This window comes from Macrotis lagotis, chromosome 4 (assembly GCF_037893015.1).
Source record: "Macrotis lagotis isolate mMagLag1 chromosome 4, bilby.v1.9.chrom.fasta, whole genome shotgun sequence".
NCBI classification, from domain to species: Eukaryota; Metazoa; Chordata; class Mammalia; order Peramelemorphia; family Peramelidae; genus Macrotis; species Macrotis lagotis.
The window spans coordinates 187,781,359-187,807,400 of record NC_133661.1 but is presented as its reverse complement, the minus strand read 5'-3'; the positions used below and the strand labels follow the sequence as shown (position 1 = coordinate 187,807,400).

General features: G+C 35.6%; 1 protein-coding gene and 2 pseudogenes across 1 annotated transcript; 2 read left to right on the top strand and 1 right to left on the bottom strand.

Annotated features, from left to right (window-relative positions):
• Window positions 1–867: 867 nt before the first annotated feature.
• On the top strand, window positions 868–1,158 carry LOC141520159 (large ribosomal subunit protein eL37 pseudogene; annotated as a pseudogene).
• A 16,161-nt stretch (window positions 1,159–17,319) lies between these two features.
• On the top strand, window positions 17,320–18,300 carry LOC141520158 (olfactory receptor 11H6-like). The gene has a single exon (XM_074231977.1). The coding sequence runs from the start codon at window positions 17,320–17,322 to the stop codon at window positions 18,298–18,300; it is 981 nt and encodes a 326-aa protein (XP_074088078.1).
• Window positions 18,301–20,313: 2,013 nt separating this feature from the next.
• Window positions 20,314–21,529, bottom strand: LOC141521969 (heterogeneous nuclear ribonucleoprotein A1-like; annotated as a pseudogene).
• Window positions 21,530–26,042: the final 4,513 nt, after the last annotated feature.

The window sequence follows — 26,042 nt, the reverse complement described above, 5'->3', positions numbered from 1 at the left end:
ACTATGGGTGCAGCAAAACTTTGCATATATTCTTAGAGTCAGTTGAAATGTAGATTAATTTGCCTAAAAAGCTTCTCATTTTCTCTTTCTTTCTTATTCTTGGTTACAAGGGATAGTATCCTGAGCAGAGGAGAAGAAATATATTTTAAAAGATTATTAAAAAATAAAAGATAGAAATAAAAATTAATTTTACCAAAAAATTATGGAAAGATCTGGATTATAAGTCACCTGGAAAGCAAGCTAGTATGTCTGACTTTCACTTAGTAGTATATAGGGAACCATTAAAGAATTTTGAACAGAAAAGTAACATGAATACATGTAAGGAATGAATGAAGAAAAAGTAAGCCTCAAAGTGTTATTTAACCCAATTTAGAGGAGAAAGAAAAATAACAGATTTTTTTTCAAACTATGAAAATCATGAATGTCTCTTCAAGCATACATTTAGTTTATTAAACCATAAAATATCAAAATGAGGTTGAGTGGTAGAAGATAGCTGGGAGAAATGACAAGTCTCAGATTGGATTATTCTTTGACATTGGTAATGCTCATTATGAAACCCTCATTAACGTTTTGAACTATGAAATCTTCAGTTTATCAAGGCATTAAGGGGGCTTTGACAATAAAGTGTAATCTCAGTCTAAAGTCTTCTAATTTAAAAGATGTAATGTAGGTGGTAAGAGTTTAAGCAAGTGTTGGATTAGATACAATAGCTCACATTTATTGTTCTCCATTGTCAATGATATTTAATGTTTGAACTATGTCTTTAATTTCTCTTTGCTTGGAATCAAGTGATCATTTTTCCTAATCTAGAATACTTTTTTTTAATTCCTTACATTTCTCTTTGCTCCTGATGGCTGGAGAAAGAGGATGAAGGGGGCATCTTCGTTCAGTAAGTGCCAAAATAAGAAGCACACTTTGTGCCATTGATGTGATTCTAAGGCATACCAGCTTCAGAAGTCAACATGTGGCAAATGTGGATATCCTGCTAAATGCAAGAGAAAGCATAATTGGAGTGCAAAAGCTAAACAAAACAATCTGACCGGTACTGGCTGAATGAGGCACCTAAAAATTGTCTATCACTGATGCAGGAATGGATTCCATGAAAGAACAACACCTAAACCCAAGAGAGCAACTGTTGCAGCATCTAGTTCATCTTGAATATTCAACTATTTCTTAAAATACAAGTCCTGAATTTAAAAAGTTTTTTAAAAATTTTAAATTTAAAAAAATAAAATCTTCACATCATCTCAGTGACAAAAAATATGATTGCACCACTAGAAAGGGAAAAGGATAATAGCTTTCTAGCAATATAGCAATCAGAAAACTTGGGTGTAGCATTGTCTCTATCATTAACTAGATATGTGATCTAATTTGATAACTCATTTAATTTCTGTGAGTCTCAATATTTTTCAGGAATAAAATAAGGAAGTGGAATTGTACAACTTTTAGTTCTAATATAGTCAAAGAGTTAATTATTATAAGAGCATCCTTCTCAATTGGAATCTTTATCAAAGCCCAATACTTCAATAGCATATTCTCAATGTTTTATTCTCCAGTAGTCATAGTATTGTCTTTGTGTGTCTAAAAGAGTACTGTGTGTCTCTTCATGAAGATTACCACTGATTGAGAATGGTTATGAACAGAATAAATAATAATAAATATCATTTAAGAAAAGCCTGAAAGGACTTGCATGAACTGATGTTGAGCAACATGAGCAGAACCAGAAAAACATTGTACACCCTAACAGCAACATGGGGGTGATGATCAACCTTGATGGACTTGCTCATTCCATCAGTGATACAATTAGGGACAATTTGGGGCTATCTGCAATGGAGAATACCATCTGTATCCAGAGGAAGATTTGTGGAGTTTGAACAAAGACCAAAGACTGTTACCTTCAACTTAGGGAAAAAAAATTATCTTGCTATGTAATTTTGCTATCTCTTATATCTTATTTTTCTTCCTTAAGGATATGATTTCTCTCTCATCACATTCAACTTAGACCAATGTATACCGTGGAAACAATGTAAAGACTAACAAACTGCTTTTTGTGGGGGGTGAGGGGAGGGAAGCAAGAAGGGGGGGATTGTAAAACTAAAATTAAATAAAATCTTTCTTTAAAAAAAGAAATATTATTTAACACAGCTCATAATTAACTTTTAGAACTCAAATAAAGAAATGCTCCCATCTGAAAAATATAATTAGCATCAAAAATAAGTCTAGATACCTTGACAATCAAGATATAAAGGGGTTAAGTATTTGATATTTTGGAATATTTCCATAATATCCCTAACTTTTTAGGATAATATGATAAATTCCACTCAGTGACTATTTTCCTTATTTTAAAATTTTATTTGTGAACTCAATATGAAAAATGCTATCCACATCCAGAGAAAGAACTAAAGGAATCTGAAATCAGATCAAAAGACATTATTTTCATTTTCTTTATTTTTTGTATTTTTTCTTTCACAAACTACTTTTGTTTCTTCTTTTACAATATGATTAATATGTAGATAGATATACATCAAATTGCTTACCATTTTAGAGAAGGAGATGGAGAGGGAACAAAGGAGAAAATTTAGAATTCAAAATTGTATTTAAAAATGAATGTCAAAAGTTGTCTTTACAAGCAATTTAAAAAAATACAATTGTATTTCTTTATGATGAACTAAAATAGCAATAAATATGGATATTTCTACATACAAAAATAGAATCATATATGAAACCATGGGTCTCTATTATATATAGTTTTTAAGCATATAAAAAATTTAACACAATAGGACCAACACTGTTCTGCTTATCTATGCCCCCTTCTGAAACTACTTCAGCTTTCATGTATTTTTAATTTTTCATTGCCACTTTTTTCTTTCTTTTCTCCTTTCTTTTTTCTTTTTCTAATATCACTTATCCCTGCCCATTCATTTCCTTCACCACCAAAAGGTAAAAACTATACCAAGTATACCTTGACTCTACAAATAAGTAGAGTCAAGCGAACCAAATTCATATATTGGCCATATCCAGAAATGTATGTCTCATTCTTCAAGAACATACCTCTCTGACAAGAGCTGAGCAGTCTGTTTCATCTTTAGTCTTTTGGATCCCATGACTGGTCACTGAATTGATCAGAGTGATTAAATCTACCAAAGTTTTCATTCATTACATTACATTATCATATAAATTGATCTGCTAATTTTCTCACATCATTCAGTCAGTTCAAATACATCTTCCCTGGGGTGTCTGTGTGTGTGTGTGTGTATGTGTGTGTGTGTGTTTGTGTGTGTGTGTATCTGTGTGTGTGTTCTTTCATTGTTCCTTATAGAACAACTTATATTACATTATATTGCTATAACATTACTTGTTCAATTGTTCTCTAATTGATGGGCACCTGCTTTGCTTTTTATTGCTAATATAGACATTATGTACATTTTGGTCATTTCTTCTGTCTTTGTCCTTGGTGTTTATGTGTTATAGTGGTAAGACTACTTCAAAGGGTTTGGATAATCTAATGATTTCTTTAGTAAAGTTTCTCACTGCTCTCCAGAATGGTTAGGATAGCAGCTATGCTTTTTTCCCTCATCAATTTTTCTTGAAGACACAGTGCTTTTTAAAAATTTTTTTCATATTTAAATCCTCTCCAAACTCACAATGCACTACCACACTGAAGAAGGTAAGAAAATAAATCAAGTCATTCTGTTTCTATGTTCTGTTATTCTCTAGAAATGAGGCATGAAATGGAGAAAGGATATTCTCAGAACCATATTAAGCAGTCATTAAAAACAGCAAACAAAGAGTAACAGCTAGATCTTCTGGCCAAGATGGCAGAGAGAAGACTGGCACCGTACTAAGGTCTCCTGGTTTCCTCTCAAAAATAACATGAAAGAAAGCTCTTAACAGAAATTCAACCAAAAAAAAAACAGAAAAGGAAGGTAGGCGAAGAACATCTACCTCAAGGTCTGTCTCACGGGACTATGGGTGTACTGGGAGCAGAAAGCAGACAGCCAGTGCAGGGGCAGGGGCATTGGGGTGAAGGCAGAGGATCAGCCTTAGCCACAGAGTCTTTGATGACTGGCAGGTCCAAGGACTAACATTAGTTGCGAAACATTTGGCTGGGGTAGTGAAGGTCTGGTAAGTCCCAGCTGGGAGAGCGAGTTCCAGCACAGAGAGCTGCAGAGCAAGGCTGGACATTGACCCAATTGTGTTCAGGGGGCCTGAGCTCCATACTTTTAGAGGAGCCTTCTTCCCAGAACAAACAGTTACTGGCCCTATACCTCGTCAGCCTCAGTTGTGAGGAGCAGAGCTACCTCGGCTGAAAGGAATTAACTGCCTCCCCAGGGCCCAGCCTATTGTTCAAGGACAATTCAGACCCTGCTGCTGCTCGTCACTCCCTCTACACTTAAGGAGAGGGCTTCAAAAACTCCAGAGAAAGTCTCCAGTGTCCCCTACTGCCCGACCCATTTGAACCCACTAAGTCAAGGAAATAAAGCCTCCAGGGTATTCAAAAGCAAACCTGTGAGAGCTAGCCCCTTCTCCAACACAAGATCCTAGGAAAATGAAGAAAGGCCAGCTAAAGGGGACCTTAGAAGAATAGATCCTAATGCAGAGAGATCTAGAATTTCTGAGGAGAATATAAATTGGTCTCCAGTCCAGAAAGACTTCCGTGAATAAATCATGGAGGAATTTAAAAATCGATTGGAAAAATTGGAAAAGAAACTCAAGAGAAAATTAACACATTGCAATAGAAAATTAACATCTCTCAACAAGAAAACAAATCCTTGGAAAATACAATTGGACAAATACAAAATGAGACTAATTCTATCAGATCCTCATTGGGCAAATGCAAAGAGAAAATAATTCTCTCAAAACTACCCAAGGGGGGTGGCTAGGTGGCATAGTGGATAAAGCACTGGCCTTGGAGTTAGTAGTACCTGGGTTCAAATCCGGTCTCAAACGCGTAATAATTACCTAGCTGTGTGGCCTTGGGCAAGCCACTTAACCCCATTTGCCTTGCAAAAAAAAAGAATTGTAACTCTAGTAGAGAGATTACAATGAGCCAGAAGTGAAGGACACTCATGACTTTTCTGTGACTCAAATAGAATGAGTTAAAAACAATACCTCCTTTAAAAGGGGGACAGTAAGGAGACAAGAGGTTGGAGGAGATTGAGTGGGGTAAATCTCATTACATTAAGAGGAACAAAGGACCTATTGCAATAAAGGGGAAAAAGGGAGGATGTGAGAACCACCTGTATCTAACTCTCATTAGATTTGGCTAAAAGTTAGCATACAAACACACTCAGTAAAGTTAAGGAAAATATCTTACCTTTCAAGTATTAAAAAGGGGGAAGGGGAGAAAGGATGAAAAGGGGGATCTAACAGAAGGAAGGGAAGGATGAAGGGGAAGAGGAAAAGGGGAAAGGGGTTGGATATAAGAGGGAAAACACACTGAAGGTGGTGGTATTCCAAAAAAAATACTGGGAAATATGGATAAAGGTAAAAAAAGGGGAAAAATACAAATGAGGGAAGATAGCATTGAGAGGAATAAAGAATTACTAATCATAACTTTGAATGTGAATGGCATGAACTCTCCCTTAAAACATAAACAAAAAGCAGAGTGAATTAAAAAACAGAATCCTACAATATGCTACATAAAATAAACTCATTTGAAGCTGAGAGATACATATAGAGTAAAGGTTAAAGGTTGGAGCAAAATATATTTTGCTTCAGCTGAAGTGAAAAAAGCAGAGGTAGCAATCTTTATCTCGGACAAAGAAGCTGCAAAAATAGATATTGTGAAAAGAGATAGAAATGAAACTATAACCTCCTAAAAGGGAACAAAACTCTACTAGTGTGAGACCTCAAACTCCTGCTCTAAGATTTAGATAAATCTAATCATAAAATAAACCAGAATTAAGTTAAGGAGGTAAATAGATTGTTAGAAAACCTAGATATGATAGAATTATTGAAGAAATTGAATGGGGATAGAAAAGAATATGCTTTTTTCTGCCATATATGGCGCTTACACAAAAAATGATCATGTATTGGGGTATAAAAACCTAATGGTCAATTGCAGAAAGGCATAAATAGTGTATACATCTTTCCCAGATCATAATGCAATAAAAATCATATGCAATATTGGACCAGGGAGATACAGACCCAGAACTAATTGGGAACTAAATAACCTCGTTTTAAAGAATGAGTGGATCAAACAACAAATTGTAGAAAGAATTAATTATTTCATCCTAGATAATGACAATAATGAAACAATATACAAAAATCTATGGGATTCAATCAAGGTTATTGTCAGGGAATATATCATATCTTTAAATGCTAACATGATTAAATTAGAGAAAGAGGAAATCAATGAACTAAACATGCCACTAAAAAATTAGAGAAAGAAGAAATTAAAAACCCCAATTAAATGCCGAATTAGAAATTCTAAAAATTAAAGGAGAAATTAATATAATCAAAAGCAAGAAAACAATTGAACTAATAAATAAAACCAAGAGTTAGTTTTATGAAAAAACAAATATAATTGATAAACCTCTGGTCAATTTGATTTAAAAAAAGAAGAAACCAAATTGCTAGTATCATAAATGAAAAAAGGTGAACTCACCACCAATGAGGAGGAAAGTAAAATAACAATGCAGAATCATTTTTCCCAACTCTATGCCAATAAATCTGATAATCTACAAAAATATAAGTTGCTATGGTTAAATGAAGAAGAAATTAAATACCTAAATAACCCTATCTCAGAAAAAAGAAATTCAGCAAGCCATTATTGAACTCCCTAAGAAAAAAATCTCCAGGGCCAGATGGATTCACAAGCGAATTCTACCAAACATTTAAGGAACAATTGGTTCCAATTCCATATAAACTCTTTGGGAAAATAGGTGAAGACAGAACTCTGCCTAACTCTTTCTATGACACCAACATGGTGCTGATACCTAAACTGAGAAGAGTTAAAACAGAGAGAGAAAATTATAGACCTATCTCCCTGATGAATATTGTTGCAAAAATCTTAAATAAAATTTTAGCAAAATGACTACAGCAAGTTATCACTAGGATAACACATTATGACTAAGTAGGATTCATTCCAGGAATTCAGGGTTCATTCAAAATTAGAAAAACTATTAGTATAATTAATTATATCAGTAACAAAACTAGCAGAAATCATATTAATAGACACTGGAAAAGTTTTTGAAAAAATACAGAAAAACTGTTGGGAAAATTGTAACCTACTATGGAAGAAAGAGATTGGCCAAACACCTCATAATCCATACCACAGTAAGATCAAAATGCATACAGGATTTAGACATAAAAAGAAAATACTATAAGCAAGCTAGAAGATCAAGGAATAGTTTACCTGTCAGATCAATGGAAAGGGAAGCAGATTATGAAAAAGGAAAAGATGGAGAACATCATTAAAAACAAACAAGATAATTTTGATTACATCAAATTAAAAAGCTTTTGAAGAGACAAAAATCACTGTAACCAATATCAAAAGAAATGTAGTAAATTTGGGAAACTAATTTTACAACTAGTAATTCTCACAAAGGACTCTTTCTAAAATATATAGACAGAGGGGCGGCTAGGTGGCATAGGGGATAAAGCACCAACCCTGGAGTCAGGAGTACCTGGGTTCAAATCCGGTCTCAGACACTTAATAATTACCTAGCTGTGTGGCCTTGGGCAAGCCACTTAACCCCATTTGCCTTACAAAAAAAACCTAAAAAATAAAATAAAAAATATATAGACAGAACTGAGTCAAATATTCAAAAAATTAAGCCATTCCCCAGTTGACAAATGGTCAAAGGATATGCAAAGGCAACTTACAGATGAGGAAATCAAAGCAATCCATAGTCATATGAAAAATTGCGCTAAATCACTACTTATTAGAAAAATGCAAATTACAGCATCTCTGAAGTACTATGTCACACCTCTCAGACTGGCCAATATGACCAAAAAGGAAAATGCTCAATGTTGGAAGGGACGTGGGATATCTGGGACATTAATGCATTGTTGGTGGAGCTGTGAGCTCATCCAACTTTTCTTGAGAGAAATGTGGAATTACGCCTAAAGGGCAGCAAAAATGTGCATACCCTTTGACCCAGCATTACCACTACTGGGTCTATACCCTGAAGAGATGATGAAAAAGGGTAAAAACATCTTTTGCACAAAATTATTCATAGCAGCCCTGTTTGCGATGGCAAAGAATTGGAAATTAAGTGAATGTTCTTCAATTGGAGAATGACTTAACAAACTATGGTATATGTGTCATGGAACACTATTGTTCTATTAGAAACCAGGAGGGATAGGAATTCAGGGAAGCCTGGAAGTATTTACATGAACTGATGCTGAGTGAGATTAGCAGGACCAGAAAACATTGTATACCCTAACAGCAACATTGGGGTGATGATCAATCTTAATGGACTTGCTCATTCCATCACTGCAACGATCAGGCACAATTTTGTGCTATCTCTGATGAACAAAGCCATTTGTAGGCAGAGAAAGAATTGTGGAGTTAAAACAAAGACCAAATACTATTACATTTAATTAAAAAAAAGTTATCTTATGTAATTTTGCTATCTCTTTCTCTTTATTTTTCTTCCTTAAAGATATTTCTCTCATCACATTCAACTTAGATCAATGTATACCATATAAACAAGACTAAGTCTGCCTTCTGTGGGGGGGGCAATATTAGAGGAAAAATTATAAAATTCAGAATAAATACAATATTTCTTTTATTAAAAAAAAGAGAGAAAGACCTAGAAGGAATTTTGAAGCCAATAAGCCAAACCTTTCTTCATTTTACAGATGAGGAAATTGAATGTAGAAAAGACATATAGGTCTTAACCAACATCTTACAGCTATTATGTATGTAAGGCAGGATTTGAACCTAGAAAATCTTGACTCAAGGTTCATTGGCCTATACTTGCCTTTATCCGTGAGATATTACCTTTAGTCTCATAACTTAAAAAAGAGAACACTCTCATGGAGTCGTACTAGAGGGTCCAAAGCTAAGACTCAAATCACAGTGAAGGAAATGAATGTGAAAGGAATAACAAGATTAGCTTCATAAATTAGCATTTCTGTCCTACCTGCAGAATTTGTTTCAAGTATGTAACAATTGGACTTTTGCCAAATATGGTGGACACTGAGAGTATATGGAGTCCATTTAAATCATAGAATCAACAAAAATCTGTTAAGAATACTGTTGCTATCATTAACTAAATACCAATAGTAATTAATTAAATAAGAAATCTACCAGAAGAAGGAAAAAATACAGCTCTCATCCACATTTCCTTTTTCCATTCCTGTGCAATGACTCCTTAATCTTCTGCCACATGTTTGATGTCCAATTTTACATTTCTCCAACATGGGATAGCATTATGAACACCTTACCTCCCTTCAATGAAAGTATAATTTACATGCTTTCTGTGATACTTGCCCTAGATTCAGAAATCCTAGCAAGACTCTTACCTGTTTTATTAGGAGCTATGAGTTATTTTTTCAGAAAAAAAAAATTTTTAAATGCTGAGAATTGTATGAGGATACTTGCCCTAATCATTCAAGACTCTAGTCCCAAAAATCAATTGGAATCTTGAAAAGAGGAAATAATTGAATATAATTTACACTCTCTAACTTTTCAATGAAATGAAAGAAGTCAAGATCTTTCCCTTGATTCCTTCAGATATACATCATAAATTTTATGCTTGTGACAAACATTCCAGTGACTCCAGATGATCACTTCACTTCCTTCCATCCCTGACCCTAACTACTGGTTGTCCAGAACATCATATGCTCTTTCATTCTATTAGTTCCTCAACAAAACCCCTGGGAATCAGGAAACCTGCCTTTTACATCAGTAAGGGATGACCTTATAACACATAAGAGACTCAGAGCATGTCAAAAAGTCGGTTCTAGTTTCATATCTTCTTTCTGAATCCTTCTCAGTATGAAAGTGAAAAAAAATGTGTGACATATCCTTTGATTCCAAAGAAACTAACCTGTAGAGCAAGTAAACAGAGAAATGAGAATTAGGGAGAAGGGTGACTAAATTAAAAGACTAAGATCCTATAAGTTTTGCTTCTTTATACATCAAAGATTCCTCTACGTAGAAGAAATTGTCTCCTATTGAGAAAACAGATGATGAAGATATGGCTTCTGAAAAAGACTTAAGAAAACTGTTAAAAGGACAGAAATTCTAAGTAACTGTAAACTGGGCAACTTCTTAGGAACACCTGACTCCATGGTTGAACAGTGTACAAATCACTCACTTAGAAGGTATCCAAAGCAGCAGACTTGGTGAGTACTATCTACTTAACTAAAAAAAAGAAAAAAAACTAGCCATTTTTTATCAGCATTTAATATTTTATATGAATGGAGAGGGGGTAGGATCTGAGTCATGTATGTGATTTTATCAGTGTAAGGATTGCCTGAAGAGAAAACATCCTTCACCTATGCTTTACTTCATAGGGATCTCTAAGAACTAAAAGAAAAAAAAATGAGGGTAACAGAGTCAGTAAATGGACCCCAAACTGAGTTGTTCTTGGCTCCAATTCCAGCTCTCATTCCACCATATCAATATACTACTACCAGTACCACCATTTTCTACACTTTTTTCCTCTGTCTCTTCATTCATTCCTCTGATTTTTTTTCAGGAAACCCTGAGCACCATTTCCCCATCTCCTGTTGTTCATTCATTTCAGTCATACATGAATCTTCATGACCCCATTGAGGAGGGCTTGGAAAAGATACTAGAATGGTTTGAAATTTCTTTCTCCAACTCATTTTAGTGAAGAAATTGAGGCAAAGCAGGATTAAATGACTTGTCCAGGGTCATCTAGCCAGTAAGTATTGGGGAAAAAAACTGAACTCAGGAAGATAAGTCTTCCTGACTCCTGGAGAGCATTCTATCCAATTTACCAGATAACTGCCCCAGTTTGTCTCTATCAACCTGAAAAATTCATACAACCTATTATAGAAGACTGGTTAAAGTTGCCCATAAAATAAAAATATTAACCTAGTAAATTGTGGAATGTGGATTGTAGGATCCTAAGTCCCAAAATATCCAGAATCGATCCTGATTGTCTGAATTTCTCAGCACTGTTGGGAGGTATAATCTATATATGGGGGGAGGGGGGGGAATGCTAGAAAAGACTAAAGATTATAGGATTTCAGGGTAGAGATAAATTATGAAGCTCTGGCATAATTTAGGGGAAAAACAAGCAAAATATGTCATGGGAATGATCTGCACTTTAGTAGTCAAGAAAGTCAGTAAATGAATCAAAAGCAATACAAGGGAAATGATTTAAGATGAAGGAGGAGCTTATATTTTATGCTCTGAATCACCAGCTACCTCTGGAACATTTTAAACTATATGGCCTGGAGATGTCTAAATTCAATATTATAAAAAACAACTCATTAATAACACCACCCCAAATATCCCTCTCTAAACTTCCTAATTTCTGTTGAGAGCACCACTGTTTTCTTTTTTCCTGTTACACAAGCTTACAACTTCAGTGTCATCCTCAGTTCACTAGCTCTCACTCCTACAACTCCTATCATTTCTATCTCACAACATCCCTTTCATCTGTTCTCTTATCTCTATTCACACAGCTGTCACCCTCTGTCAAAACTTTATCATCTCTCATTTGGATTGTTGTAATAATCTTCTATATGGACTCCCCACTTTAAGAATCTCTCCATTCCAATCCATCCTCCCCTCAAGTGTCAGTCTGATTGTATACCTTCTATGATAATAAGTAAATTCTAGTTTATAATAGCTTATAATAAACTCTTTTGTAATAATAAATAAATTATATTACTTTTAGTTCAAAATAAACTCTGCCATTTAGATCCCTTATAACATGGACCCAACCTCCCTTTGCATAGCCTTAATGTACATAATATCCCTTTCACATTCTATTCACAAACTACCTTTCTATCTATTCCTCATTCATGGCACTTCACCTCCTCTCTCATTGACCTTCCTCTGATTACCCTCCATGCCTGGACCTCATTCTAGCCTTGCCTTCAATTCTAAGAATCCTTAATTTCCTTCCATTCTAAACCATTCTTCCCTAAGCTACTTGTGCCTTGCCTTTCCCTCTTCCTACTCTATCATCAAATCATCTTGTTTTTATTTTGTATAATTCTTTTCATGTACATCTCCTCTCCCCTAACTATATGATAAGCTCCTTGAGAGGAAAAACTGTCTTTTTATTCATTCGCACCTCTAGGACCCACCATATATTTGGCATATAGTAGGTAACTAATAAATATTTGTTGAATGATAGATCAGGGAATATCATTTGTCATTTTTTGACCATTATTTTGGACAAGTTTTGATATCAGCATCTGTTTCTTCAACTGTAAAATGGATATAATATATAATAATATAAACATTGACTTTAGCTATAAATCATACTTTATTATCACAAATAATAATGCAAGTATAGTCTACCTAATAGAACTGTGATTAGGAAAGTACTTCTAAAGAAGAAAGCATTAGATAAATGAAAGCTACTCTCATACCTAACAATTCAGTGAAAATTCTTGCATAGAACATTGAAAAGTGACTGAGGAGGAAGCCAAAAGTGCTGTTGCCAGTGACCAAAGTTAAAAGATAATTGCCATCATTCACTCAGGTCACTCTTGGCTTACTTAAAGACTTTCCTGAGAATAATAAAGTGCAGAGCATTTTCTTGAAATATTTTAATATTTTTTCTAGATCATGGCAGACCTTGGTAATCTATTTCTGCCCTGAAGTCCTATAACCTTTAATTCTATTCTTCATTTGGCATTTATTACATTCAGGTAGCCATTAATGTACCTACACTTCACTTAGGTACATCCCTCAAATATAAGCCTGTTATATTTGAGATATCTTCCACAATCTCCTTCCCACTTTTCTGCTGCCAACTGTCATTTGCATTCATCTAAATTTCTTTGTTCATGTACATATCCTGGACCAATACAGGATATTGAATATAAGTCAAACTAGATTTCACAGGAGTGTAAAAGAAAAAAAAATAGCAACAACCTTGGTCACTTCTCCATCACCCAATATCAATCCCAAATAGTGATATTGACATCCTTAACTAAGAAGCTTATCTATTTGCCAGAAAGCCTGCCAAAGTTCCATCTCATTGTACCTCATAGCAGAGAACTCCTGTGCCTGCTCCTACAATGCAGTACTCACAGTAGATAAAATCTGGTTCCTCAGAAACACAAATGAATCTCAACTTCAATCCATTGTGGATAAAAAATCATTACCATTGGTAGATGTGGACAACTTTTTTCCCCTATACAATCTAAGGGGTGGGGGTATAAAAGAGATATTTCAAGAAATTTTGAAGAACATGAAACATATTACTTAAGGAGAGGTCTCTCCACTAAAATATATCCATTGTCCTTTCCCCAATCCATGTGAACCACGCATTTGAAAGAAGTCCTTCTGCCATATCCTGACTGATAAGTTAGGAAAGTAAGAATCTTCTAACACAGTTCAGTAGGCATAAATTTAATTGTCTCTGAGACCATGAGAATTCTAAGCACATTTTAAATAGAAATATTAATGATTATATATGGTTTTCTGTAGTGTCATAAGTTCCTTTTAATACTTTGAATATAGGGGTGGTTAGGTGGTGCAGTGGACAGGGCACCAGTCCTGGAGTCAGGAGTACCTGAGTTCAAATCAGCCTCAGGCACTTAATAATTGCCTAGCTCCATAGGGCATTGTGTGAAAAGGGTCAGCATTACTAGAGTAGGACATTATAGGGGGATAAGATAATAGTTTAGAGGACTGAGGGTGGAGGCAGCTAGTCAGTACAGTGGGTAGAACACTAGTCATGGAGTCAGGAAGATCTGAGTTCAAATTTGACTTAAGACACAATACTTACTTAGCTGTGTGACATTGAGCAGCTCACTAAACCCCATTGTCTTGCTAAAACAAACAAGATAAAAGAGGAAAAAAGAATGAAAGTAAAGAAGTAATCTGGGATCAGCGAAATAGATGTGTACAGCTCCTCCTAGGGCTTGGAATATAATATACCGGAAGGCAAAAGAGCTTAGAATGCAGCCAAGAATCTATTACCCAGCAAGGCTGAATGTCCTCTTCCAGAGAAAAAGATGGACTTTCAATGAACCAGGGGAATTTCAAATGTTCCTTTTGGAATGGCCAGAGCTGAACAGAAGGTTTGATCTTGATCTTCAGATACAGGACTCGGGTGAAGCATAGAGACTGGAGGAGAAGGGGAAAATATGAGGGGCTTAATGATAATGAACTGCATATATTCCTGTATAGAAAAGTGACATTGATAATACTCATATGAACCTTCTCAGTTAATAGAGCAGGTAGAGGGAGTTTTATAGTTGAAGCACAGGAGAAAGCTGAATTCGAAGATAAAATATGGTGTAAAAATGGAGTCAATAGAAAAAAGGGAAATGTAATGGGAGAAAGAAAAAGGAGACGGGGAATAGGCCAAGATATTTCATATAATAATATTTTTCTTTATTACAATGAGCTATTGCAATAATATGGAAGGGGGCAAGGCAAGGGGGAATGAGGGGAAACTTCACTCTCATCAGAGGTGGCTAGGAGAGGAAACAGTATATATACTCAATGCGGTATAGACATCTCGATTAAGAAGGAGGGGGGCAGGGGGAATGGGGGGAATGTAAGTGATGGAGGAGAGGATGGACCATGGAGGGAGAGTGGTCAGATATATAACACATTTTCTTTTTTACTTCTTGCAAGGGGCTGGGATTGGATGGCCTGTCCGGGACCATAGGGCCAGGTGGATGCTGGGCCTAAGGGGTGATATGGAGGCTCAGGGCCTCTTGGCCCTAGAGCCAGGGATCTGTCTGATGTGTCACTCAGCTACCCTACAGCAGAGTCAGAGTGAAAGGAGAGAGAAAATATAGTACATGGTAGTGGAGAAATACTAAAGGAGGGAGTTGTGATCAGCAATGGCAACAGTGGAAAAATATGGAAGTAACTTTTGCCATGGACTTATCATAAAGAATGTGATCCACCCATGACAGAGTTGTTGGTGTTGGAACAAAGACTCAAGCACATTTTATTATTATTATTATTATTATTATTATTATTATTATTATTATTAGGGGTGCAGGGAAAATGGGGCTGGGTGGCCTGCCTGGGGCCACATAGCAAGGTGATCGTTGGGTGTCTGAGGCTGGATTTGGACCCAGGTGTTCCTGGCTCAAGGGTCAATGCTCTGTCTGCCACCTAGCCACCTCTACTATTATTACTATGTTATTTTATTTTCGGTCTTTTTTTTTCTTTTTTTTGTGGGGGGTTTGCAGGGCAGTGGGGTTTGGGTGACTTGCATGTCACACGGCTGGGTGATAGTTGGGTGAATGGGGCTGGATGTGGGCTCAGATGCTCGTGGCTCCAGGGCTGGTGCTCCATCCATTGTGCCACCTGGCCATACCTACAATTATTTACTATTATTTTTTAATTTTAATTTTTTATCTCCCCTTTACTTTATCGCTCAAGCAAATCTATATTTATGGGGGGTATTTCATTTACTCTTAACAAGAATATTTTATTAATGTAAAAATATTATTTGTAGAAAATGAGAATAAATATTAAAGAAACAAAGAAAAAAAGAAATACTTATGGAGGAATGGGAAAAAAAAATAAAGAGCTTTAAAAGCCAAAAAAAAAAAGAAAGAAAGAAAGAAATAGATGTGTACATTGGCAACTGGAGTATCAGAATCACTGGAATAGGAAAGTATAAGGATATGGAAATATGATAATCAATGACAAATTAGTTCCTCTAAAATATCAAGACAAGGTACGAATTTATTAGCGAGCACCATTAAAAGACACAGTGCTAAACTCTGCATTAGTGGCTAGAAAAAGGTCTTTTGAGGTAAGATATGTGATTAGGCTGTTTGAGCCAAAATCCAACCCTGTGGCAGTATGTAATTTTGTGTCTGAGGCCAAGTGAGATCTGATTCTTAGTAGACAAAAAAGAGAGAGAGGTGCCTGGGGGCATTTAGCCAGTGGCAATTTTGCCAAAGACAGCTGAAGACCTTGAAATAGCTGAGGTAGTTTCTGACACTGAGGATGGTTTTCAAAACACTACAGAATGCCTTAGGATGAAAACAGGCCAAGAGGTCAAGAGGTCTTTGAACACCCAAGACCATTCAATTAGAAAATACCAGATGTGTTATTTGAACTCAGTGCTTCCTGGCTCAAGGTCCCACACTCTACTAGTTATTCATGTTTCCTTCTTTATGTCAATTAATCAATCAACAAGTATATTCTAAATGTTTATTATGTGGCAATCACTGCTCAAGGCATCACAGATACAAAGAGAAAAAGGAAAGTGTCTTTTCTTGAGAAGTTTATAGTCTTTCAAGGAGAAGAAGCATATGTAAAATAAGATTAAAATAATAACAAGTAATTTTGGGGAGGGAGGGACTAGTATATCAGGGGAATTAAGAACAATCTCAGATGGAAAGAACATCTTCAACTAAGCTTTGAAGGAAGCTATCAATTGCAAATGGTGACTATAGGAAGGTGTGTATTCCAAGCTCAAGAGAAAGTCCTACAAAGACACAGAGGGGAAAAAAATGGAGTAGTATATGTGAGTAAAACACGAATGCTTGCTGTTATTATTAAAGATACATCATGGCATAGTAGATATTGAGTGAGACTTAAAGTCATTAAAGCCTGGATTCAAATCTCACATTGGGCACTTCTTTGCTAAGTGACCCTGGAAAATTCACATGGAGCTTATATATATTTCCCTAAAAGAAAGATAATGAATACAAAGCCCTTTGAAAATCTTCTATGCAAAATATAAATTTGAATAAAACAAAAAAATAGAATTTTCAGAACAGAATTTGTTCCATTTTTGACTATAGATACTAATTTTATAATAAAATATTAACATATAGAAAGGAGGGAAGGGGAACTCAGTTGGAGATAATGATATAGATTTGAGGAAAGAGGTGGAAAAGTATCGCTCTTCATTGGGGATAATATATAGTATAGTCTATCTTCTTTGATAGCAGCAGCAAGAAATTTAACAGGAATGAGTGATAGAAGCTATACTGTAGAAATCTCACTATAATTCTCAATAATAATCTATTATATAACTGAATAATTGAAAAAATGTTTCCATAGGAGCTGCTTGGTTTTATCTGAGTTGTTTCTTTTTGTCAAAACATGTACATTGGACTATATGAAACCATAGTCACAAGAGTTGTAGAAATGGGAGAGTTCTAAGTCATTTTTCAAATTTGAGGAATCAATGAGACACAAGGAATAAGGTAGACTATGTCATGGAAATATCTGGTTTTTCCATAGGGTCAGAAGCCATGAATATATCAGGAGGAAACAGGGTGACTGAATTCATTCTCCTGAGCTTCCCCTGCTTCAGAGAAATGCAGATCCTGCTCTTTGGTATGTTCTTTCTAATCTATGTCCTGACACTGATGGGGAATGGATCCATCATATATGCAGTGAAGTTGGATCACCAGCTCCACACTCCCATGTACATTCTGCTAGCCAATTTTTCCTTCTTGGAGATCTGCTATGTTAATACCACAGTTCCTAACATGTTGACCAATTTTCTCTCTGAGACCAAGACTATCTCTTTTGCTGCCTGCTTTCTCCAGTTCTACTTTTTCTTTTCCACAAATGCCACTGAGATCATCTTCTTATCGCTCATGGCTTTTGATAGGTACCTGGCTATTTGTCAACCTCTGCACTACCCTAGAATCATGACAGGACATTCTTGTATCAAACTAGTAGTCCTCTGCTGGGTGAGTGGCTTCCTCTGCTTTCCAGTCCCTATTTGCTTCATGACTCAATTACCTTTCTGTGGTCCAAATGTTATTGATCACTTTGTCTGTGACCCAGGAGCGCTGTTGGCTCTGTCTTGTGCCCCTATCCCAAGGACTGAACTTTCCTATTCTATCCTAAATTGTGTCCTCCTCTTTGTCACTTTATCTTTTATCCTTGGATCCTACACTCTAGTATTCAGAGCTGTCTTGAGAGTTCCTTCAGCTGCTGGCCAGAAAAAGGCCTTCTCCACATGTGGCTCCCATCTGATAGTGGTATTCCTTTTCTTTGGGATTCTCATGGTCATGTACATCAGTCCAAACTCTGGAAATGCATCAGGTTCACAAAAAATTTTCACTTTAATCTACTCAGTATTTACTCCACTAGTGAATCCCCTGATCTATAGCCTGCGTAACAAGGAAATGAAAAGTGCTCTAAGAAAAATCCAGATGAGAATAAAAACTATCCAAAGAAGATGAAAGATCTTTGGTTGATTTCCCTAGAGTCTTTACCTGATCCCTTGTTCTGTTGCCAATCAGGAGTGACAATTCCCTGGCATACAGCTATGAACTCAGGACTTAGTCCTTCATTGGATCAGCCTCTGCCCCATCAGATTAGGGTGGCATTGTAGATAAATGGATAGTGGATAATAAACTAGACAGAGTAAGAAAAACCTGAATTCAAATCCTACCTCTAAAACTTACTAGCTATGGTTCCTTTAGAATTTTTTTTTAATTTGCTTAGGCCCCAGGTTCTTATCTATAAAAATGAGTGTCATCTTCAATAACTTTTAAGTTCCTTTCCAGTTCAAAATAAATTATCCTAAGTCAAGTCAAGCTGGCTCAAAATTAGATTCACATCACTCTACTCTGTCTGCTATCTTTTTATTCTTAGCTATCCATCTGGTTGTATTTATCATTCCTGACTTCTGATTGCTCCTTGCTGTTTGGTTGCTTTTCAGATTCTTTGTGACTTCTTTTGGGATTTTCTTGGCAAAGATATTGGAGTGGTTTGTCAGTTTCTTCTCCAATTCACTTTACAGATAAAGGGACTGAAGCAAGTAGGGTTAAGTGATTTGTCCAGGCTACTACAAATAGGAAGTGTCTGAGGCCATATTTGAACCCAGGAAGATGTGATTTTCTGACTCCAGGTCCAACCCTCTATCCACCATACCACCTAAGAGCTATATCTTAATATATTTATATATATATTATATATATAACCTATATCTTAATATATTTCTAACCTTCCTGAATTACTACTAACTTAACAACTACTGATATTTTTTAAGATAAAGCACACCAAAAACACTGGAAATGACTTACACACCAAAATCCAGGGGTGTTCTATTATTGCCTTCCTCTCAGGGTTAATATTGGCAGAGTCTCAAAACGTCAAATTAAGAATATTCAAGTAAAGTGTTGCATTCCATCTCAAGGCACTGACTTGAGGCCAAGTTCAATGTGTGAAAAGATATTGGTACACTACTAGTATAAAAAGTTGAAATGGTGCCACTCCAAAGGTCCCTTATACTGCACTCCCTGGAATGTTAAATGTAATTGACACAGGAGCTGAGTCTCATTAATGTAAGTTGTAATTGACAAGACTGACTGATAAAAAAAAGTATTGTTGCATAGTGAATCGAGAGTTGGTCTTGAGACTAGAAAGACCTGAATTCAAGTGATATCCTAGTGAAACAAACTATCTGCAAAACCCTGGGCAAGTCATTTCATCTCCCAGTGATCTAGGAAACTCTCTTTGATTTTAGGTGAACTGAAAAAGTACCAACCTGCAACTACAGAGAGTTTATTCATCCAAAAGTTCCCTATATCAATTAAACAATACATCTAGACTCTATGCATATCTTGGATAAGCTTCTAGATCATGTATAGTGTGCCTTTAGTCTATCTAGAACTCATCAGAATCTAAAAGGCTATACATTTTTTGCTTCTCCTCTGGCTAATATTTATTTTCAAGTTTTTCAGATAATAATCTGAGTTTCTTCATTCTATGTCCTCCCTGTGAAAAAAAAGAAACAAAACCCATAAGATTAATATGTACTTGCAAGCAAAAATAGTTCTGCTATCAGTCATAAAAAAATATTCTATTTTGCAAATGACATCACTCCTCTGTCAATAGGTAGATGGAATGTTCCACCATTGGTCCTCTGAAATTGAGGGTGCTCATTGAATTGCTAAGTCTTTAAATCTTTCAAATGTGTTCATTGCTACTATTTTCTCTTAACTATTATATTAATTCTGCTCACTTAACTCTGAAACAGTTCATATAAGTCTTCTGAGTTTTCTCTAAAACCATTTCTTTCATCATTTCTTTTTTTTATTTTAAAAAAAGAAACATTTATTCAGCATCATGATCAGACTATTACATTTAGCAATCAACAGCATGGGTGCAAAACAAATCTACATTAAAACCCTTGGTTGGAATGCATTACACTTGCCACAGAATAGAAACTAAAATAATCTGTTATACAATTAGTCACAAATACAGTCCTGGTGTTTTTTTTGCCCATACACAAAAAGTATTGTCTAAAATATGTCTTCTTGTAGCAGCTAGGCCCTGCCACCACTGTGCTTGGCTGAGTTCACAAATCTGTTGTAACCTGTAGCTTCCCTGTCACTTCTCCAGCTCTCCTCTCCTGCTAAGCTTATTTTCCTAACAGTAATTAGAATCTTCTGCCATTGCCATAACTACTGCTACTACTGGAACCACTATAGCCACCTTGGTTATGTGGCTTGGCAAAATATTGGCCCCCACCATAAGGGCCTGAGCTTCTGCCTCCAAAGTTCCCTCCTTTCATGGGACCAAAGTTTGAAGACTAATTGTTGTAGTTGCCAAAATCATTGTAGCTTCCACCACCTCCAAAGTTGCTTCCATCATTTCCAAATCCATTGTAGCCATCTCCACTGCCACCATATCCTCCTCCACCACGACTGCCACCAAAACCACCACGACCACTGAAGTTCCCACCATGGCCAAAGTTATCATCTCCACCAAAGCCACCTCCCCGGCCACCACCAAAGTTTCCAGAACTACTTCGACCTCTTTGACTAGATGAAGCACTGGCCATTTCTTGCTTAGACAAGGCTTTCCTTACTTCACAGTTGTGGCCATTCACAGTATGGTATTTTTGAATGACAATCTTATCCACAGAATCATGGTCATCAAAAATAACAAAAGCAAAGCTTCTCTTTTTGCCACTGCCTCGGTCAGTCATGATTTCAATCACTTCAATTTTTCCATATTGTTCAAAATAGTCTCTTAAGTGATGCTCTTCAGTGTCTTCCTTAATGCCACCCACAAAGATCTTTTTCACAGTTAAGTGGGCACCTGGCCTTTGAGAGTCCTCTCTGGAAACAGCTCTCTTTGGTTCAACAACTTCTGCCATCCACTTTGTGAGGTCTTGCATTCATGGCTGCATCTACCTCTTCCACTGTGGCATAGGTAACAAAACCAAAGCCCCTGGACCATTTGGTGTTTGGATCCCTCATTACCACGCAGTCTGTAAGCGTGCCCCATTGCTCAAAAATGGCTCCGTAGGCTCTCGTCGGTCGTCTGGAAACTCAGGCCTCCGATGAAGAGCTTCCGCAACTGCTCAGGCTCCTTGGGCGGCTCTGACTTCGACATGGCGAAAGCGATAGCAGTCGCTTCAGTGATCCTTCTCCAACGGAGTGGAGGACAGAAAGCTTATCATTTCTTTAAACACAATGTATTCCACTACACGAATATAACTTAACTTATTCAGTCATTCCCAAATGATTGGCACAAACTTAATTTCCCATTCTTTAATACTACAAAAAAGAGTTGCTATATATATATACTTTTGTACATATGGATGTTTTTTTCCTTTTTTGATCACTTTGGGATATAGACATAGCAGGGTATACACAATTTGGTTTCTTTTTGCTTTTCAGACTAGGTGGAACAATTTACAACTCCACAAACATTAATATGCTTACTTTCCCTATCAAATATTTGTCATTTTCCTTTTTCATCAAGTTTATTTGGTTGGTATTTAAAAGCAATGGAGGAAAAGATTTTGTGAAAAGATATAGGCTAAGTAAATGAATGGATGGTTACATAGTTTCATAGAATTCTTTTCTCTGTCTTTGGTCTCAGTTTCCTTATTTATAGAAAAGTCTAAAACACAAAACATCTTTCCTAGTGTATGTGAACATAAAAGGAGGGGTTCAAATACAGGTGTTTAAAATCATATTAAAAAGGCAATATACTAAGATGGTGCCTTTAAGGTTTGTTTCACAGTAGAGAAATCAAAGCCAAAACCACGTAGACCAGGAAACAATCAGCACCATGGACAGAAACATTCATCTAATTGGCATTGAAGAATCATAATGAGGGATAAAGTTAGACAATGGTATGGGAAAAAAAGATATGCATCGAATAAACTAAGCAGCATTATATCTCTTAATGTTCTAAAATTGTAAATCTCACAAATTAAAGTTCTTTTTCAAAGTGTTTATTTAATGGAAAGAGCACTGAACCAGAGGACTTGAATTTGGATTCTGCCTCTGATAGTCATTCCTACCTTACATACATCATTTAACCTTCTTGGGCTTCAGATTGCTTCTCTATAACATAAAAGATTAAGCTGAATTGAGCTTACAACTCCTTCCAGCTCTAGAGCTATGATTCTTTTATCCCCTGAGTGAGCATTAGCAGACATTAATGCATTCACACAATGAAGTATATTACTGTGACTACAGAGCAATGAGATCAGTGATGCAATTAATGAATAAATTCAAATTAGATGCTATCTTAATTTCTAAGAGCCTAAGAAAAGAGATCTGACCTTACTAGTTAACAAACTTGAAGATCACCCATAAAGCATGACTTGGGATTCAGGAATTAGATACTAAAAAGCAAGCATTCTGTAGATTATATTCTAAATCCAACTGATAAAGGTTTTGAAATCCCACTATTCAAGATCCATCCTTTTGCACAGATAGCCCCTAAAAGCTTTTTGAATACTTAAAGAATCAAGAATTCAGTGTAGTAATTTGCAATGAGGCACTATGATTTAATGAAAGTTATTTCTTTACTTGGTAGTCTGAAATCACTATATTAGAGGAGGGAAGATAGAGAATTCCAGTTGAGAAGAAAACTGGGGGAGAACATAAAATTCAAAAGAGATGAAGTGTATCAAAGATAAACTTCATTAATTTCACTGTATCTCAGAAGTCAACCAGAGTAACCTCTTCATTTGTTTTCTCACTACTATTCAAGACAGACATAATAGAAAATAACTACAGAAAAATCATGAATTGATACAGAACCATGTCAGTACTTGCTCTACCTATTTAAAAAAAATTATCAGCAGCAGTAGCATCAGATACTTATTAGAAGTTACAAGATGGGGCAGCTAGGTGGCACAGTGAATAGAGCATGTGTCCTGGAGTCAGGAGTACCTGAGTTCAAATCTGGCCTCAGACACTTAATAATTAGCTGTGTAGCCTTGGGCAAGCCACTTACCCCCATTTGCCTTGCTAAAAAACTAAAAAAAAGTTACAAGACTATAACTATAAAGATGAGTTAAAAACCAACAGAGACTCCACCCTTTAGGAGGAAAAAATAATGGCCAATATTCTCTCAGAAAAATCATTATGGTAAGAAAAACTCTTCAATACATCCCTGTCTTCCATGGAGCTCATGTAACTCAAGAGTATAAAAGTAGTTTAGAAAATAGGGAACCATCACAGTAGAAGCTTTTAAATTGATAGTAATGATTTTTGAACTTTTTACAAGTTGATATCTATTATACCCCAAAACCACAAAGAATTTGCTAGAATTTAGAATCCAAAATTTTTTAAAGTGAATGTTAAAAACTATTTATGTGTAATTAAGAATAAAAATATATTATTGTAAAAAAAATCTTAAAAAACTAAAGAGAAATTATTCAGACACTTCCATGAATCTATGATATATCTTATCAAATGATAGATTTATAAAGAACTTATCAAAATGCCTGAAACATAGAAGGTGGATAAAATACCTTTCCCTTTATCTTCCCCTTTTCTGTATCTAGTTTGTAAATGACAATTTAGTCGTGCCCTCTCATCTTATGTGATTCTTATCCAATACTCTTTGGGAGTGAGTATGGGGGGGCGGGAATCTTCTCAACAATTTAGAGACTTTCCTCTAGTTTTCCTGGCAGTTAAACATATATATTTTCTTCATACATCAGTCTGACAGCATACTTTATCCTATTTCCTTTGTGAAATTCTTATCAGGAAAAGGATCGTTTCTGACTTAATTGAAATGATCCTCAATTTTCATTCTTCAGAGTTTATGGTCTTTTATGATTTATACCTTTGTAATAATTAGTCTAAATGCATTTATTCAACATTTAGTATGCAATTTAAAGTCTAATGGGAAGAGAACATGTAAATAAACAGTTATATACAAAATACACTCAGAGTATACAGATGACAAGCTTAATCTACCTGCTAAGAGAGCATAAGTTAGATGCTTCCTGCAAAAGTTGACATTTGAACTGAGTTGAAAAGGCATCTGGAGAATCTTGCTTCAAACAAAAATGTAAGGATTGAGAGTATTCCTTAGATGGTGTGAAAAGAGTAGGTCAGGGGGTGGCTAGGTGGCACAATGGATAGAGCACCAGCCCTGGAGTCAGGAGTACCCGAGTTCAAATCCAACCTCAGACACTTAATAATTATCTAGCTGTGTGGACTTGGGCAAGCCACTTAACCCCATTTGCCTTGCAAAAACCTAAAAAAGAAAAAGAAAAGAGAAGATTGGGTAATGCAAAAATATGAAGATAAGAAAGAATTATGTGCAAGGAATTCCAAGTAGACTGATGATTTTTAAAGGGGAAGATAGCAGTTGTTCTCATGAGAATCTTGGAATCATTAAAAGTTCTACACAATTTCCCAGAATTAGCCAATTTTCTCTCTTTGACCATTCAGTCCTTGGTCTTACTCATTATTCAGTATAATATCTAACCAATTTATATGTCCCAATAAACCAGCTCTACTGGTTTACTTATCCAACTACATAGCTTAGACTACAATATAAATTATAGATAGATGAATGATACACAGATAAATAGATAGATAGATAGATACAGAAAGAAATATAGATAGAGATAGAGATATATGAAAATTGTATCATCAATGATAGCAGATATCTTCTTTTTCTTCATCTTATTTCCATCATTAATTTACAACCCTTCATTATGACTTCAGTGATTGAGAAAGGAAAGGGGAACTATTGACAGAAGAAGGATGAATAATATGGTCTACTATAAAGTATGAGCTCACAAACCATGACTCGATTCATTTATCCACATACTGTATCTAAAATAATGTTTAGATAACTTGATAATGATGTCATTACTTCTATTTTATTCTAGTACTTCTATTTTCTACTTTGATAAATAGCACTATAATCTCTAAATTTTGACAAAATTTACAAACACTTATTAATCACATAATGTGTTAAACAATACCATCATACAAGGTACTAGTAGAGGGGAAAGGACAGATGAAACAATATCTGATTCCATGCAGCTTTTTTACTAATAAGAGAATGTAACATATTTTAAATATATTTTTAAGATGGCACATTGTCAGTTGAAAGGAATATAGAAGTAGTTTTCTCTAGCACATATTAAATTAGAAAAATAATCTACAATATCCTTGACAGCCTTGAGAGCAACCTATTGCAAATTTGTATAGGTCTAATTATTGGGAAGTTCTTTGTTTGTGGTGGCAAAGAATTGGAAATTAAGTGAATATTCTTCTATTGGGGAATGACTTTACAAACTGTAGTATACGTGTGTCATGGAACACTATTGTTCTATAAGAAACCAGGAGGGATGGGAATTCAGGGAACCCTAGAAGAATTTGCCTGAACTGATGCTGAGAGAGATGAGCAGAACCAGAGAAACATTGTACACCCTAACAGCAACATGGGGGTGATGATCAACCTTGATGGACTTGCTTATTGCATCAGTGCATCAATTGGGGGCCATTTGGGACTATCTGCAATTGAGAATACCATCTATATCCAGAGAAAGGTTTGTTGAGTTTGAACAAAGATCAAAAACTATTACCATCAGTTTAGGAGGAAAAATTTATCTTATTATGTAATTTTGCTATCTCTTATACTTTATTTTTCTTCCTTAAGGATATGATTTCTCTCTCATCACATTCAACTTAAATCAATG

Excerpts from the sequence above, each read along its gene's own strand:
- LOC141520158 (XM_074231977.1), top strand. The coding sequence starts at position 17,320 with ATGGAAATATCTGGTTTTTCCATAGGGTCAGAAGCCATGAATATATCA.